General features: G+C 33.8%; 1 protein-coding gene across 1 annotated transcript in view; it reads left to right on the forward strand.

The window, feature by feature from the left end:
- The first annotated feature begins 539 nt into the window (after positions 1-539).
- UBE2U (ubiquitin conjugating enzyme E2 U) overlaps positions 540-13,726 on the forward strand; it is a 34,376-nt gene continuing 21,189 nt past the window's right edge. The window contains exons 1-5 of the mRNA XM_006919277.1: positions 540-605; positions 2,141-2,222; positions 3,189-3,281; positions 7,235-7,332; positions 12,048-12,168. Coding sequence (XP_006919339.1) covers positions 540-605; positions 2,141-2,222; positions 3,189-3,281; positions 7,235-7,332; positions 12,048-12,168 — 460 coding nt within the window. The remainder of the gene's footprint in view (positions 606-2,140; positions 2,223-3,188; positions 3,282-7,234; positions 7,333-12,047; positions 12,169-13,726) is intronic.

Here is a 13,726-nt window from a genome sequence, read left to right on the forward strand (position 1 = left end):
CCAGAGGTCTGCCCCCTGTCACTGATTGGGTGAGAGACACTCGCGCTCCCACCTTCTCTCTACTTTCCCATAGGCCTGTTGCTCGGCAACCGATTTGCGTCCTCCTGCTTAGTGGACACCCAGTTACACTAGTGAAGTAGAGACAACAACCTTCTACCACCTCCGTAAGCTTTCTCCTCTTAACACCCCACCCACTTCACACCCAAACAACGCGGAATTGTCCCAGGTGCTCGTCCAGGTTTGCCTTGAGACTGAGCTGTGGGCTGGCGTTGCAGTGACGCGCCTCAATCAAGAAACGTGCCCAAGTTTTCTTTCTGAAAGTCTTCGTTTAGAGGCTTCAGGGGAAAAAAGAAAGCCATTGTTATATGCTAACTTAGAAGCCACTTATGTGGGAAGCACACAGCGTTCTGAGGCTCTAGAAAACAAGCAACGTAGGTCAGTTAACTAGGAGTGAGAGAGTGACCCGTAACCTCACACACCTGCCTCAGAGTAAACCCTAGGAGTGTGGGAACAAGTGCTAGACCCTTTGCTGCCTTATCATGAACAGCAGAGCTCACTTCTTGCTGCAAAGAGAATTCCAAGAGTTGAAGGACAACGATTATAAGGTGAGTACTGGGGACCCGGAGGGAAGTGTTGGACCCGGAGGGAAGTTTCACTGGGGTACGAATTTTTTTTTAAGCAGTATAATCTGCGTTTATTCTTTAAGGCATGATTTAGTTAAGCTATATCACGACAGTATTGTTAACAACGTATTTCATTTATAATTATTTATAATTCTTAATTATTTCATTATAATGATAGTTAACAATATTGTGCTGAGTAATTTATGTGAATTTAAGCCCTGAATATCAGGGTCTATAAGGTAGTAAGTGGCCACCAGTAGGTGCAAGGTCACTCTCATTAATTACAATACTGTATGTAGTGTTTTTGTTTTACCTACCAGAAACTTAAGCCTCAGAAAAGTTCAATAAATATTTGGCCCCAGAATTCTATCACAGGGTTTTCTGACCCCAAAACCCTTTGCTCTTAAGTCTTGTGTTATACTACTTACTGTCCAGCACACTTTTGCCAACTGCTGTCACGTATAACATATAAATTCCTTTCTCTTATAATTTTAACACAGGAAAACTTCTTCTCAAATGCCACCGATGAGGTTATCAGTGTTGACGGGTGCCTCATGCTGATTTATCACATGTAGTATGGAGATTTTTAAAAATGGAAGAGATGGCGGAAAAGGGAACACATGAGAAAGAATAGAAAAAAAACGTCGTCCATAGCAGGAGAGTGTAGAATGCCAACTACCAACAGTTGCTTCAGGGTAGTTCAGTGGCATTATTCTGTTTCCACCCCTGCCATAGAAATTTTGCCTTCACTGGAGATGTTAGGAATAATTATTGAGTCCAACAACAAACTTCCCAAAGGCATAAACCTAACATTTGATATTGTTTCTGCTCTACCTGAATTTTGTTGTTCTCTGTTGAAAGATAATTCCATGAAGGGAAAAATGATGTGTAATTATAGATAATGTAGATAATAGCAATATATTATGTTATGATTTGTAATTATAGATAATGTAAATAATAGCAATATATTATGTTTATACAGACTAAAACCTAACATACTTAATAACTATGTGGTTGCTCAGAAATATCTGTTGAGTATACTCAGATCTACTCCTCAGCATAAATGATAAGGTTTTCTATGAAATATATTCTCAATTGCAGGGAAAAATTATTTTAAATACAAACATAATTTTGGAGTTGTATTTTTCTTCATGAAAATTTTCTTACTTCAAGTCTTCCATATAGCATCCATATCGTTTTTAAAAGCTCTGAAAAAATGCATGCTTTTCAGTTATTGTCTTTTCTAATTTGAATCTTAAATTGCCTATTATGCCAGCCACACGGCCCAGTCTTGACCTTCTAGTCCCACTTGTGATTTCCGTACTTATGACTTATTTTAAACTTTTGCCTGTGTTTCCTGGAATCTACCTTAACATCTGTGTAATAGGACAATATTTAACACCTCCCCAAATCAACAAATAAATAAATTTATCAGGAAAAAAATGTAGAGTTTTTTGGAATTGATCATAACCTGATATCTGATTTTTTTTCTACTTTGACTTTTTTTTCATTTGAAGGGTATTGTTGCCTTTCCTGTAAGTGAAGATATGATGGAATGGGAAGCTGATATTGAAGGTCTACAGGATACATTTTGGCATGGTATATACTTTCAAAGCCAATCTACTTTTCAAAAAGCCTTTATGCCATTATTAGTCTATCTTCTTTATTCGTAAAATTAGGCTGCATTATGTAAATTTTATAGAAGTCTGAAAGTATTCACATGTTATTTTTTATTGTATGGCTTTACTTTTGGCCATTTGTAAACATAGATGGAAATTTTAGGTTTAAATTTTTCTTTATGCCAAATCTTAATGTTATTACATTTTTAAGAAACAGGCACAATAAAGGATAACAATTGAAAATATATTCTAACACTCTTCCATGAAATCAGAGAATAGCTATCAAAATTCTGGTTGGCATCAAAATCCCACAATCATCTCTGATTTTTCCCTATGCTTTTCCCCAAAATTTCCATAAATCAAATTCTCAAGAAGACTGGGCCTCTATAAACTTCAGTGATCATGCATTCTTTCAATCGTGGAGTAATAAGATAGTTTTGTTTGTTCGTTTGTTTGTTTGTTTTTGAATGAGGCAGGGAGAACATCATGTAAAGCAGACAATTACAATAAAATATAATATGTGCTATTATGGATTTTAAACAGAATGCGTAGGAGGCAGTGATTAGTTATTGTTCCTTGGAGAGTCAGGAATGGCTCTGTAAGGGAGCGACATTTGAATTGAGTCCTGAAGAATGCATAAGAGTTTGCCAGGTTTGGCAGGAGGGGAAGGATATTAAGACAGAGTAGACAAGGGGACAGGTGCTTAGGGGGTTGGAGTTAGTGGATGAAAAGAACTGGTGAGAAACAGGCTGATGAAATAGTGAGATTAGTTTGTGAGGAGTCTGTTATACTATCTAGAGGGGTCTCTGTACCCTATGATCCAATTTACTTAAAAATAAAACTCTTTAGACACGTTGGGAGGCTAAACTGTAGGAAGAAACTTCAGTGTTACAGTTAACCGGTACAATATGACACTTTAGTAAAAATGTTTGTTTTTATGTCATAGGAATGTCCTTCCAACTGACAATAAACTTTACACCGGAGTATAATTTTGTCCCTCCAGTTGTGACATTTAGAACCATTCCTTTTCATCCAAATGGTAAGGACCAAATGAGATTTTTTCCATCGGGGGCTCTGTCCCTATTATCCTTGTTTCTTGTGAGTGTTTTATAATGTTTATTTTAAACATTATGGTTATTAAAGTAAGCATGCTTACTGGGGAAAATATAAAAAGAGAAAAATCATCACCTTGAATCCTAATTCAGAGAAATACTGCTCTCAACATTTAACCAAATTTATTTCCTTTTCTCTGTGTATTTTTCCTACATAGTTGCAGTATTAGATATAAAGTTTTGCATCAATTTTTTATTTAAAATTACATAAGCTTATGGCTACGTTATTAAACATTCTCCAAAAGATCATTTAATGACTAAATGTTAAATGTAACAACTCCTATATTGTTCAATAATTTAGTTGGACTAATTTTTTATTATAAAAATGATAGGCTCACAAATTAACATTTTAGAAAAAGTTGGATTACTACCTTAAGTTATACACAAAGTGAATTTCTGATTGATCAAAAATTTAAAAATTTTCAATGCTAAAAAGAAAAAGTCTAATAGAACTTTTATGGGCTCGGTGAGGAAGACCTCTCTAAATATGGTAAAACCTAGAAACCATGGGAAAAGCATGACACATTAAACTACTTTTAAACTTCTCTATAGCTAGTGACATTAGAAACAGACAAAATACATTGGCTTTTTCAAAATGAGGGAAAATATTTGCAACACATAAAACAGGATATCTGTAATATATAAAGAGTGTGTGTGAATCAATAAGAAATCAACATAAAGCAATAGAAAAATGGACAAAGACTATAACTAAACACTTGGTAGAGGAAACATAACAAAAATAATTATAAAAGGATGTTCATCCTCACTAGTAAGAAGATAAATGAATATTAAAACAAAAATTGTGACTCATCGTTGTGTTAAATGTTAAAATAATAACATGTAATTATTTTATTGGAGGTGGGCGAACATGGGTACTCTAACATTATAACTTTAGTGTGACCTTTTGGGGAAGCAATTTGACAGTTTTCAATTAGATATAAAATGCAAATAGCCTTAAATTCCTGTAATACTATGTTTATAAATTATTCCATAGAAATACTAGCACAAGTGTGGAAGAGTATGTTTAATATTTAAATGTTTGTTTCCAATAACACTTTTGGAAATAAGGAAAGGGGAAATAACCCCAATATCTATCAATATAGGAATTTTTAAGTGAAATATCCTATAGTTCTATATATATTGCTCTTAAATAGAATGAGGAAGATCTACTCTGTGGAAATGTGAGGGAGGAAGATGAGGGACTAAGAATACCCCTTCCTGTTGTATTTAATCCAGTAATTCCACTCCTAAGTGTTTATTTTAGGCAAATAATGGCAAATGTACACAACATTTAACCAAATTTATTTCTTTTTCTCTGTGTATTTTTCCTACATAGTTGCAGTATTAGATATAAAGTTTTGCATCAATTTTTTATTTAAAATTACATAAGCTTATGTAATTTTCTAGGTTTTACTATATTTAGAAAGGCCTTCCTCACCAAGCCCATAAAAGTTTTGTATCATAAATTTAATTTTATTCTTTGAAAATGGGTTTTAATTACAAAAGTAATGATATACTTGGAAAAAATTACCTAAAAGTATATAAAATAAGACCAGGGGCAAAACAAAGATGCCCACTCGACACTTTTATTTAACATAGCTTTGGAAGTTCTAGCCAGATCAATTTGGTAAGAAAAAGAAATAAAAGGCGTACAAATTGGAAAGGAAGAAGTAAACCTGTCACTACTTGCAGTTGAAATGATATTATGTATAGAAAATATTAAAGACTCTCCCAAAAAACTGTTGGAACTAATAAACGAATTCTGTAAAGTTTCAGGATACAAAAATCAATATGCAGAAATCTGTTGTGTTTTTATACATTAATAAAGAGGAGAGGAAAATATGGGAGAGCTCGTGATTGCTCTTCTTTCTGTCCCTCACCCCCAGGAGGAGGAAAGACTTATCTAATTGGGGAGATGTAAGAAAGAACTGAGCATGTGTAGCTCAGCACCTTCTCAACACTTTCTTTCCAACCAGCCTGATCTTAGAATGGGTGTGGTCTGTTTCTCCAGGCAGGAAAGTTAGGAAGAACTTCAGTTGAGAGATCAAGTTCAAATCTGGGGGGCTTTTGTGGAACTCAATTAAAGCATTGATCACGTGCATTCTCCATTTTAGTCTTACATACAGTAAAGTTGATATTTTTTACTTGCATCTTTCAACACTCTAGTCTATTTCATTATATATGAACCTTGGAGTAAAGAAGTATTGTTTATTAGCTACCAAACTCCAAAAGATGACTATGTACAGATCTAAATCTTTAGATACATAAAGCCAAATTGCCTTTCAATGATGTTGTACACACCCACCAGGAAGCGTATACTACTGTCCAATTCTGGGCATTAAAATTTTGGAGAAAATTTTTTTTTTTTGCCAATTTAATAAGAATCTTTCTATTGTTTTAATAAGTACTTCGATACTTGTGAGTTAAACATTTTTTTCACATCTGTAGATTGTGTGTCTTATTTCGTGAATTGTCAGGCTTATTAACAATGTTATCACATTGTCTTAGATGTTGCAAATGTTTTCCTTCATTCGTTATTAATTTTTATATTTTGTTGATACTATTTTTCTTACACCTAGAATCTTAAAATTTTTATGTAGCTATATTTATTGTCTTGTCCTTTGAGATTTTTACAATTATCTTCAAGCTTAAATGATCTTCCCCCTCAAAACAATCAAATAATTTTAACTTTCTTCTAGTTATTCTATAGTTTTATTTTTCATAGTCTATTCCTTTTTTTTTTTTTTTTCAAATACAGATTTAGTTAGTTAACTGTGTTAGGGACAGGCTAAGCTTCTGTATATCTTTTCAATCTATATATAATAGAAAAAAGCTAGCAGGGAGGTTTTGCCATCTTCAACATATGGCTTCCATTTCTGGATATGAGGCATTTACTTTTTGTCATCATTTTCAACCAGTGGGAAGAGGGAAGGAGAAAGAGAAAAAGGACGAAATAACTTCCTTAAGAAAATATGATCCAGAAGTTGCACATTTTACTTCTGCTTATATCTCATTTTTGAAACTTAGTCCAATGGTTACATCTTGCTAAGGGAGAGGCTGGGAGAAATAATCTGAGCAACTATATGTCATCTAAACAGCATGGGGTTATGAGGATTGAAGACAGGTATAGTTTCTTATTACAGAGAGAAGAAATAAAGGAAGAGTAGATACTGGAGGATGATGAGTAGTTTGCAACACTATACCGTTTTTTGCTTTTACCACTGAATCATAATTTCACTTTTAACATACAACAATTTTAATACATACTAGGGTTGGTTTCTAAATTCTCTTATTACATTGCTCTTTCATGTCTAATCTTGTGTCCCACTACATCGCTATAATTATTGTGGTTTTATAATACAATGTAATATATGAAATCAAAGATTCCTTTATTACCTTTTCAAAATTTTCTTCTCAGTTTTTGTCTCTTTATTGCAAAATTCTTCTTTTGGAGTATAAATGTTTTTCTTTTTCATTATAAAAATTATTTACACATTAGTAAAAATATTATTAGTAATGATATCTATCATTTTCAAGGATTCACTATATGTCAGGTACTCTATTTAAGTACTTTATTGTATTCACTCTTTACAGTGAAGGTAGGTACTTTAATTATATCCCAATTTCACATATTAAAAAAATGAGACCTAGAGAGATAAAGTTAATTGTTCAACATCACATAGAGTCAATGTTCAAATTTGTGTGTCTGACACCAAAAGTCCATGCTTTTAGCACTGTATTAAATGTGTCATATTCATGGCAAATAATTTTTCTTCTTTTTTCATTTGCTTTAAATTTTACCTATATTTTGATGTTGATGAGTTTTTAATAATTTTATTATATATACCACTATTAATATTAATGTATTATTTTAATACAGTAGACCAACATACTGGTCGACCCTGTATAGATTTTTTAGACAGCCATGACAAGTGGAACACATGCTATTCATTGAGCAGCATCTTACTTACCCTCCAGGTAAGAACAGATTAATACAAATTGCCCTCTTTAATACTTTTAATAATCTTAGTTATTCAAAATATAAAAAATAAAATATGTATTGCCTATTTAAATATTTAAAAGATTTGAGTAAGCTTATTTAAATCAATGACACTTCTACATCAAGACTATAAAATGGTACTTGAATTATAAAGACTAATATTTTAAAGTGAAATTGTTTGTTAAAGCCCCTTATAACAGAAGAAAACTGTGTGGATGGCTTCATTTCTAGCAATATAGTCTTCAGTTTTCTTTCAACTTCTAATTTTATTTTATAACATACTTTTATATCTTTCTTCATTCATAGACCTTTACTTCTTCAGAGAAGTGAATCAAGTGATTACAACTTAAAATGTTCAGCTTTATCCTGTTTTCTGACAGAGCTAGCTGCTTGCTTTCATATCAAACCCAGTGAACAATTAAACCAGAGATTTTCTTCTCACCTCAGATAGATGCCTATTTCTAGAATGCCCACTTTACTTCCTGATCCAAGGCCCTTAGAAGCATGCCCCAGTGTGGTGTTATTCTTGACCCTCAACAAGGCTCTTTTCTCATTCAGTGCCAAAGAAATGATTTCAGTGGTACTTGCTTTGACTATTGGTATCTGGCTGAGTTCTGTTCTATGTGAATGGGCCTACTTATCATAACATGTGAAGATAAACTGCTAAATTTTGATTATCTAGAACACTAGGATAATAAAGTCTACTGGCTTAATTGAATTTTTTAGTAGCAGAATTATAATACAAATCCCATTTCTTCCATTTCTTATTGTTTAAATAAAATAATAGTATTCTGTCTAATCACCTTAGAATACTGAATAAAATTTTATCTTTTTTAAAGAGTCAATATTTCATTTACTCATTCTTTCACTTATTCATTCATTTTAAAAATACATATGGAGAGACCTTTAGCAAAAAATTTAAGGAAGTGAGTGAGCATGATATGCAGATAACAGGTTGATCTTTTGGATTCCTTTAAACTAAGTCATAGTCCTAACTTTTCCACCTAAACTAGGATCTGCCTTAAGAATAGAAACTGAGTGTTCTCAAAAAATGTAAATGAGTAAGGGCAAACCAGAATGAAATGGTGAAAATTTTGAGTTGCAGGATAATTTAATAAAAGGTAAATTTGGGATTCTGAGATTAGATTGCTTGGCTTCATATCCTGGTTCTGCCTTTTAACACCTCTGTACCATTGGACAAGTTTCTTCACATCTCAATGCCTCAATTTCTTCATCAGTAAAACGGAGCTGTCAGTAGCTACTTCATTTAACTTGTAAGGATTAAATGCATTAATACATGTAAAATACTTAGAACCATGTGTGGTCCAAGAAAATAATTCAATAAAGCTAGTTAATATTACAATAGTTCTTACTTTTAAGCAGTAATGCAAAGTGACAACAGTGTTGTCATGAAAATATATCACGGAAAGCCAGTAGATGACAAAGTTATTTGTCTTTTTATTTTTCAAACAGATTTGTAAAACAAATATGCCTGCATTACAAAAGATTTTTAAGACAGTACAAAGGAAAACAAAATCACCAGTAATCATAAAGAAAAACCCGAATCCTACCGTTATTAGCATTTCCTTCTGATCTTTTCTCCTATTTTTCTGTTTAAAATCTTTCAGTTCCACATTCACTGCAGAGTAAAGCCCAGTTCTGTTGTCTGACAAATGATTTATTTCTCACACCTGGGCTCTAACATACCATGCAATTCCACTCCTATAATATCTTCATGCTTTTCTTTACTCAGAGTGCTAAGTTCACTTCAGGTTTAAAAGCATTTCTAGAGTTATAAACTCTAAAGTTACAAACCTAAGCAAGTCTTGGACCTTTTCTCTCAGTCTGTCCAGCAAACAGCTGCTCGCATTTTAAGAGTCAGGTCAATTGAGCCTTCCTCTGAAATGTCTTTCTTGATTTTCTTTCCTAGGTGGAACTGATGGCTTTGGTTTTAGAGGGACTTCCTTTGCCACTCACCCAGAAAGCAGTATCCTAAGCAAATTTCTAACAGACCTTTGTAATACTGTAATGCATATACTGGTTTTTTTTAATCAGTCTTACCCTACTAGACTACAACTTCCTCAAGGTCAGGGAATAGGTCTGATTAGTCTTTGATTCTCCAATAACTAACTACCCAGTACAATGTTGACATTTGGTAGGAGCTAAGTAGCATGAATGGGAGAAAGAACCTGAATTTTTGCATCATTGCAATTATGGTACATAGGTATAAATTATATAGCTCGTTTCTTTTTCACTTAACCTTTTATCTCAAGTAATTTTTATCTCACTATGGTTAATATTTTAATGTCTATTGAATAGTTCTTTCAAGGTCAATAAGTATCATTAGAACTTTCTGCACTTATGGACATGTCCACTATCTTCCTTGTCCAATGTAGTAGCTTCTAGTCACATGTGGTTACTTGAAATGTGGCTAGTGTAACTGAGGAACCGAGTTTTTCATTTTATTTAATTTTAAGTAATTTAAATTTAAATTGTCATACATAGCTAGAGCCTACTGTAGTGGACAGTATAGACCATAATTTCTTATACTTCCCTTTGAATAACAGATGAGACATATTTGTAATTATCACATCGTTATTCAAGGGAGTGATACTTGAAATGGTGTTTAAAATATTTTTATGTCTTTTTATACTAATCATCTCCAAATTTTTTTACAATCTTAATTTTTTTAACACTTCCGTATGTAATGCAAAGGTAAACAGCAACACCCATTTGTAGAATGAATTTCAAATTCATGGTCTTTAACTAATTGGATATTATAAAATATGCCTACTGGTGCAGTTGTTTACTGATGTTTCAGATTTTTGTACTTATCCTCTGCAGAGCTTCCTATGTTATTTTATACTATCACATGGCTAAGTTAAAAGTTGGATTTTTCTGTTTTACTATTGTAGCAGGCCGTCTGATTTATATGTTTTAATATATTCCTTATAGTCCAGTTCTTAAAAATCATTAAGTATTCTTAGTATCTTGTATACACATTATATGCAAAGGTCTTAGGTGCTGTGTCAATGTAAAGACTATTGAATAAACTTTACCAGATGTGCCTTTCTGAGTATGATTATCTTTCTGGCCAAAGACTAAAAGCTTGTTCTTGAAGATAAGTTTCATCTGCTTCCCACTCACTTTGGAAGGTGTAGTACAATCCACATTGATTTTTTAAAGGCAATTATAATATCCTTGGAAATGTAGCTCAAATGTATTTTTCAAATAGGAAAACTCAAATAGCAGAAAATTCTTGTTGCTTTTGAAATATTAGATGTTAGATTATTACTTTCATTAGTGAAAGATTGCCATCATTTCCATGACTCTTAAGTCACAATTATCCACTTTGACCCACATCTACATTTTGGTATTCTATTAGTTATTATTTTGATTATATTTTATTATATAGTCTGCATGTTATAATGTAATATTGAAAATACTGAATTATTAAATGCAGCTTGGGCTAATATTAATTTTGAAATCCAGATAAACAAGATCGTGGTCTAGCAGAACTATTAAATGTTGCTTACTACTGGTCCCCTATTTTGTTCAGATGCATATACATTACGGTAGACAGACTTAAAGATATCTTCCACCACTCTCATCCTCTGGTTATTCAATCAAACACTAGTCTAGGTAATGATGTGAAAAGACCTTGTAGGTGAAATTAAGGTTACTAATCAGCTGACATTAAAATTAGAAAGTTATCCTGAATTATGCAGCAGGGATAGGGGAACAAAATAATCACAGGAGCCTTTAACAATAGAGGAGCAAGGCAGAAGAGTCACTCAGAGATACAGTGGAAGAAGGCGAAGGGATCTGGCAGGAGGGGACACTAGGAAGATTCCAAGCATGAGAAGGATTTTTCACAACTTTACTCCCCCTGTGATATAGGGGTTCAAGTGTGAGGACCTGCAAGAGACCTCTTGGAGCTGAGGGTGGCCCCCAGCTAACAGTCAGCAAAGAAACAGGGACCTTGGCCCTACTTATCCAAAGGACTGAATTTAGCTAACAAACAACCTGAATGAGCTTGGAAGCAGATTCGTCCAGAAACTCTGAGAAGAGTCCAGTCAGCCAACACCTTGGTTTCAGTCTTGTTATATCTGAGAAAGGGAACACAGCCCAATCACCCTAGATTTTTCACCTGCAGAAGTGTGAGATAATAAATTTGTTTTTTTTAAGCACTAAATTTGTGGTAATTTGTTACGGAAGCAATGGAAAACTACTACAGATAACAAATTAATCATTAGATGATCTGAAGAGATATTGAAGTGTATACAAGCCTTAATATATGTGTTTGTTTTACCTATAATCTAAATATGATCTCATGTTAAAGTGCAATTTTAGTTTTTAATGAAAATGTTTTAATGTTTCCTAATATTTAGTTTCCTTTGCACATATGTCCAATTTAAATCTATGTGACAGCATGGAATAAGTTATAGGAAGGAACTTATAACTCTCCTTGATCATATTTGGCTAATGAATATACAGTATAAAACCAAGATAAATTAAGAGTTTCTCAAGAGTAGGAACCATGTCTCGTTTGTCTTTGTATCTCTCTCCAGGTAAATACAATGTAGGTATTTAGTAAATGCTTCTTGAGTATTGTTTTATGTATTGGTTTGTCTTTGTGCTCTAAGAAAAAATTTACTGAAAATGAAACCTACGTTCTATATTTTTCCTGTAGGTTATGCTTTCTAATCCAGTGCTAAAAAATCCAGTGAATTTGGAAGCTGCCCAGATACTGATTAAAGATGAATCTATGTATAGACAAATAGTTCTAAGACTTTTCCACGAGCCATTTCAATGTAAGAACCGCCTACTTGTTATTTGACAATTATTAATTATACATTTATAGAAAATAAATGATCTAGCAAATAACTGTTGTAAGGGAATATTTTCTGTATCCATTTTCAGTAATGAAATACTAAGCTCTCTCTTACTGCACCTTTTTTTCAAACCAATCAGTGTGATCCTTTGAAAAATATTATCGAAGATCATAAGCTTAGTATCTTTAAATGTCATATGGATGGATGGTGCCATTGAAATGAGTCTATCCATTGTAAAGATATGATATCTAATTGTAACTCTTTGATCGATCATGGATGTTTTCCAGATCTCACTTGTAGTACCTCAGAGCTTACTGATCTGGGACTCCTTTCCTCTTCATTAGCAAAATGTTCAGTGTTTTCTTTTCTGGAGAGTCCTCCCCTTGCCCCCGTAATCCTTCTGAGTCCATGTGGAAATGGCACCTGAGGTTCTTCAGTCTTTTTGCTCTGTTGACCAATGTTTTTCTGATGCCCTTGGTTTGTTCGCTCTCATCCTGCCAGCGACATTTTCCGGACTCTTAACTCCATCACCGCCATTGCTCCTATGCGCTCTCTGTAGTTAGCAAAGCAATGCTCTTGGCTCCTTGTGCCCCGAAGGGTTTGCCACAAGTGAGGGTTGGGTCTCTAGTAACAAAGTTCTTTCCTTTAAATCCTGTTCCTCCTCTTCCAGCAGTACACAACAGCCTGGCATAGTAGCTGGTATCATTACCTCTTCAATCAGCAGGCTTTGCTGTTCAAACTCACTTTGGCAAACTGATCTCTCATGTGCTTTATCTCTCAGGTGTCCATTATCTCTTTCTAGAAACTGCAAGTCCATTAGCTAGGTCTATACAATTGTGACAATGTTCAAGTGCTCCTCCGCAGAGCTTCAGGGTTTGATACAAATCTTTTTCAGTAACTTCAGACATGTAATATTGCTGACAGTTTCGAGGCTGGTTTGTGCACCGAAGAATCATATTGCTTCACTCTGACCACTTTCTGACCTACCAGAATATTGTAGCATTCACTGCTGTATCCTCTGCACTCCATAGTTATTTGTGGAATGAATGAATGAACGAAGGATACATATCACTTAACCTTTTGTTGAGCCCTCCAGTACCGTCATTGTAAAGAAAGATTCTATAACAAAGCTCTGTGCATATTTTGGTAAGTGGAAATTTTAAAACTGGCCTTAAAGAATTTTCTACAATAAATGATTCTATGTAGTAGAGTTGATTTTTGCCTTGCAAAGAGAAAGGATGAGAAGAAACTTGAAGAAAAATTGGCCCTTTCCTTTGTCCTCCTGTCAGGTAGATGCCATCCTTCACTCCTTTCGGTTCTCCAACTTTGCCATCAAACCACACATAAAGGCTGCCCCGATTGCAAAATCACTCAGCCAGCGAGGAACAAAGGAATGATACTTTGGCAGGTTTTTGCTACATTCTTTAGTTATGTTGGTGAAATATGTGGAAATTCAAGACAGTAAGTAGTTATTAACTTGCTTGCCTTCTCAGCTGGACTGGGAGTGCTAGCCTAGGGTACCATGATTTTCTGCAGC

The sequence above is a fragment of the Pteropus alecto genome, unplaced genomic scaffold (assembly GCF_000325575.1).
Source record: "Pteropus alecto unplaced genomic scaffold, ASM32557v1 scaffold25, whole genome shotgun sequence".
Classification (NCBI taxonomy): domain Eukaryota; kingdom Metazoa; phylum Chordata; class Mammalia; order Chiroptera; family Pteropodidae; genus Pteropus; species Pteropus alecto.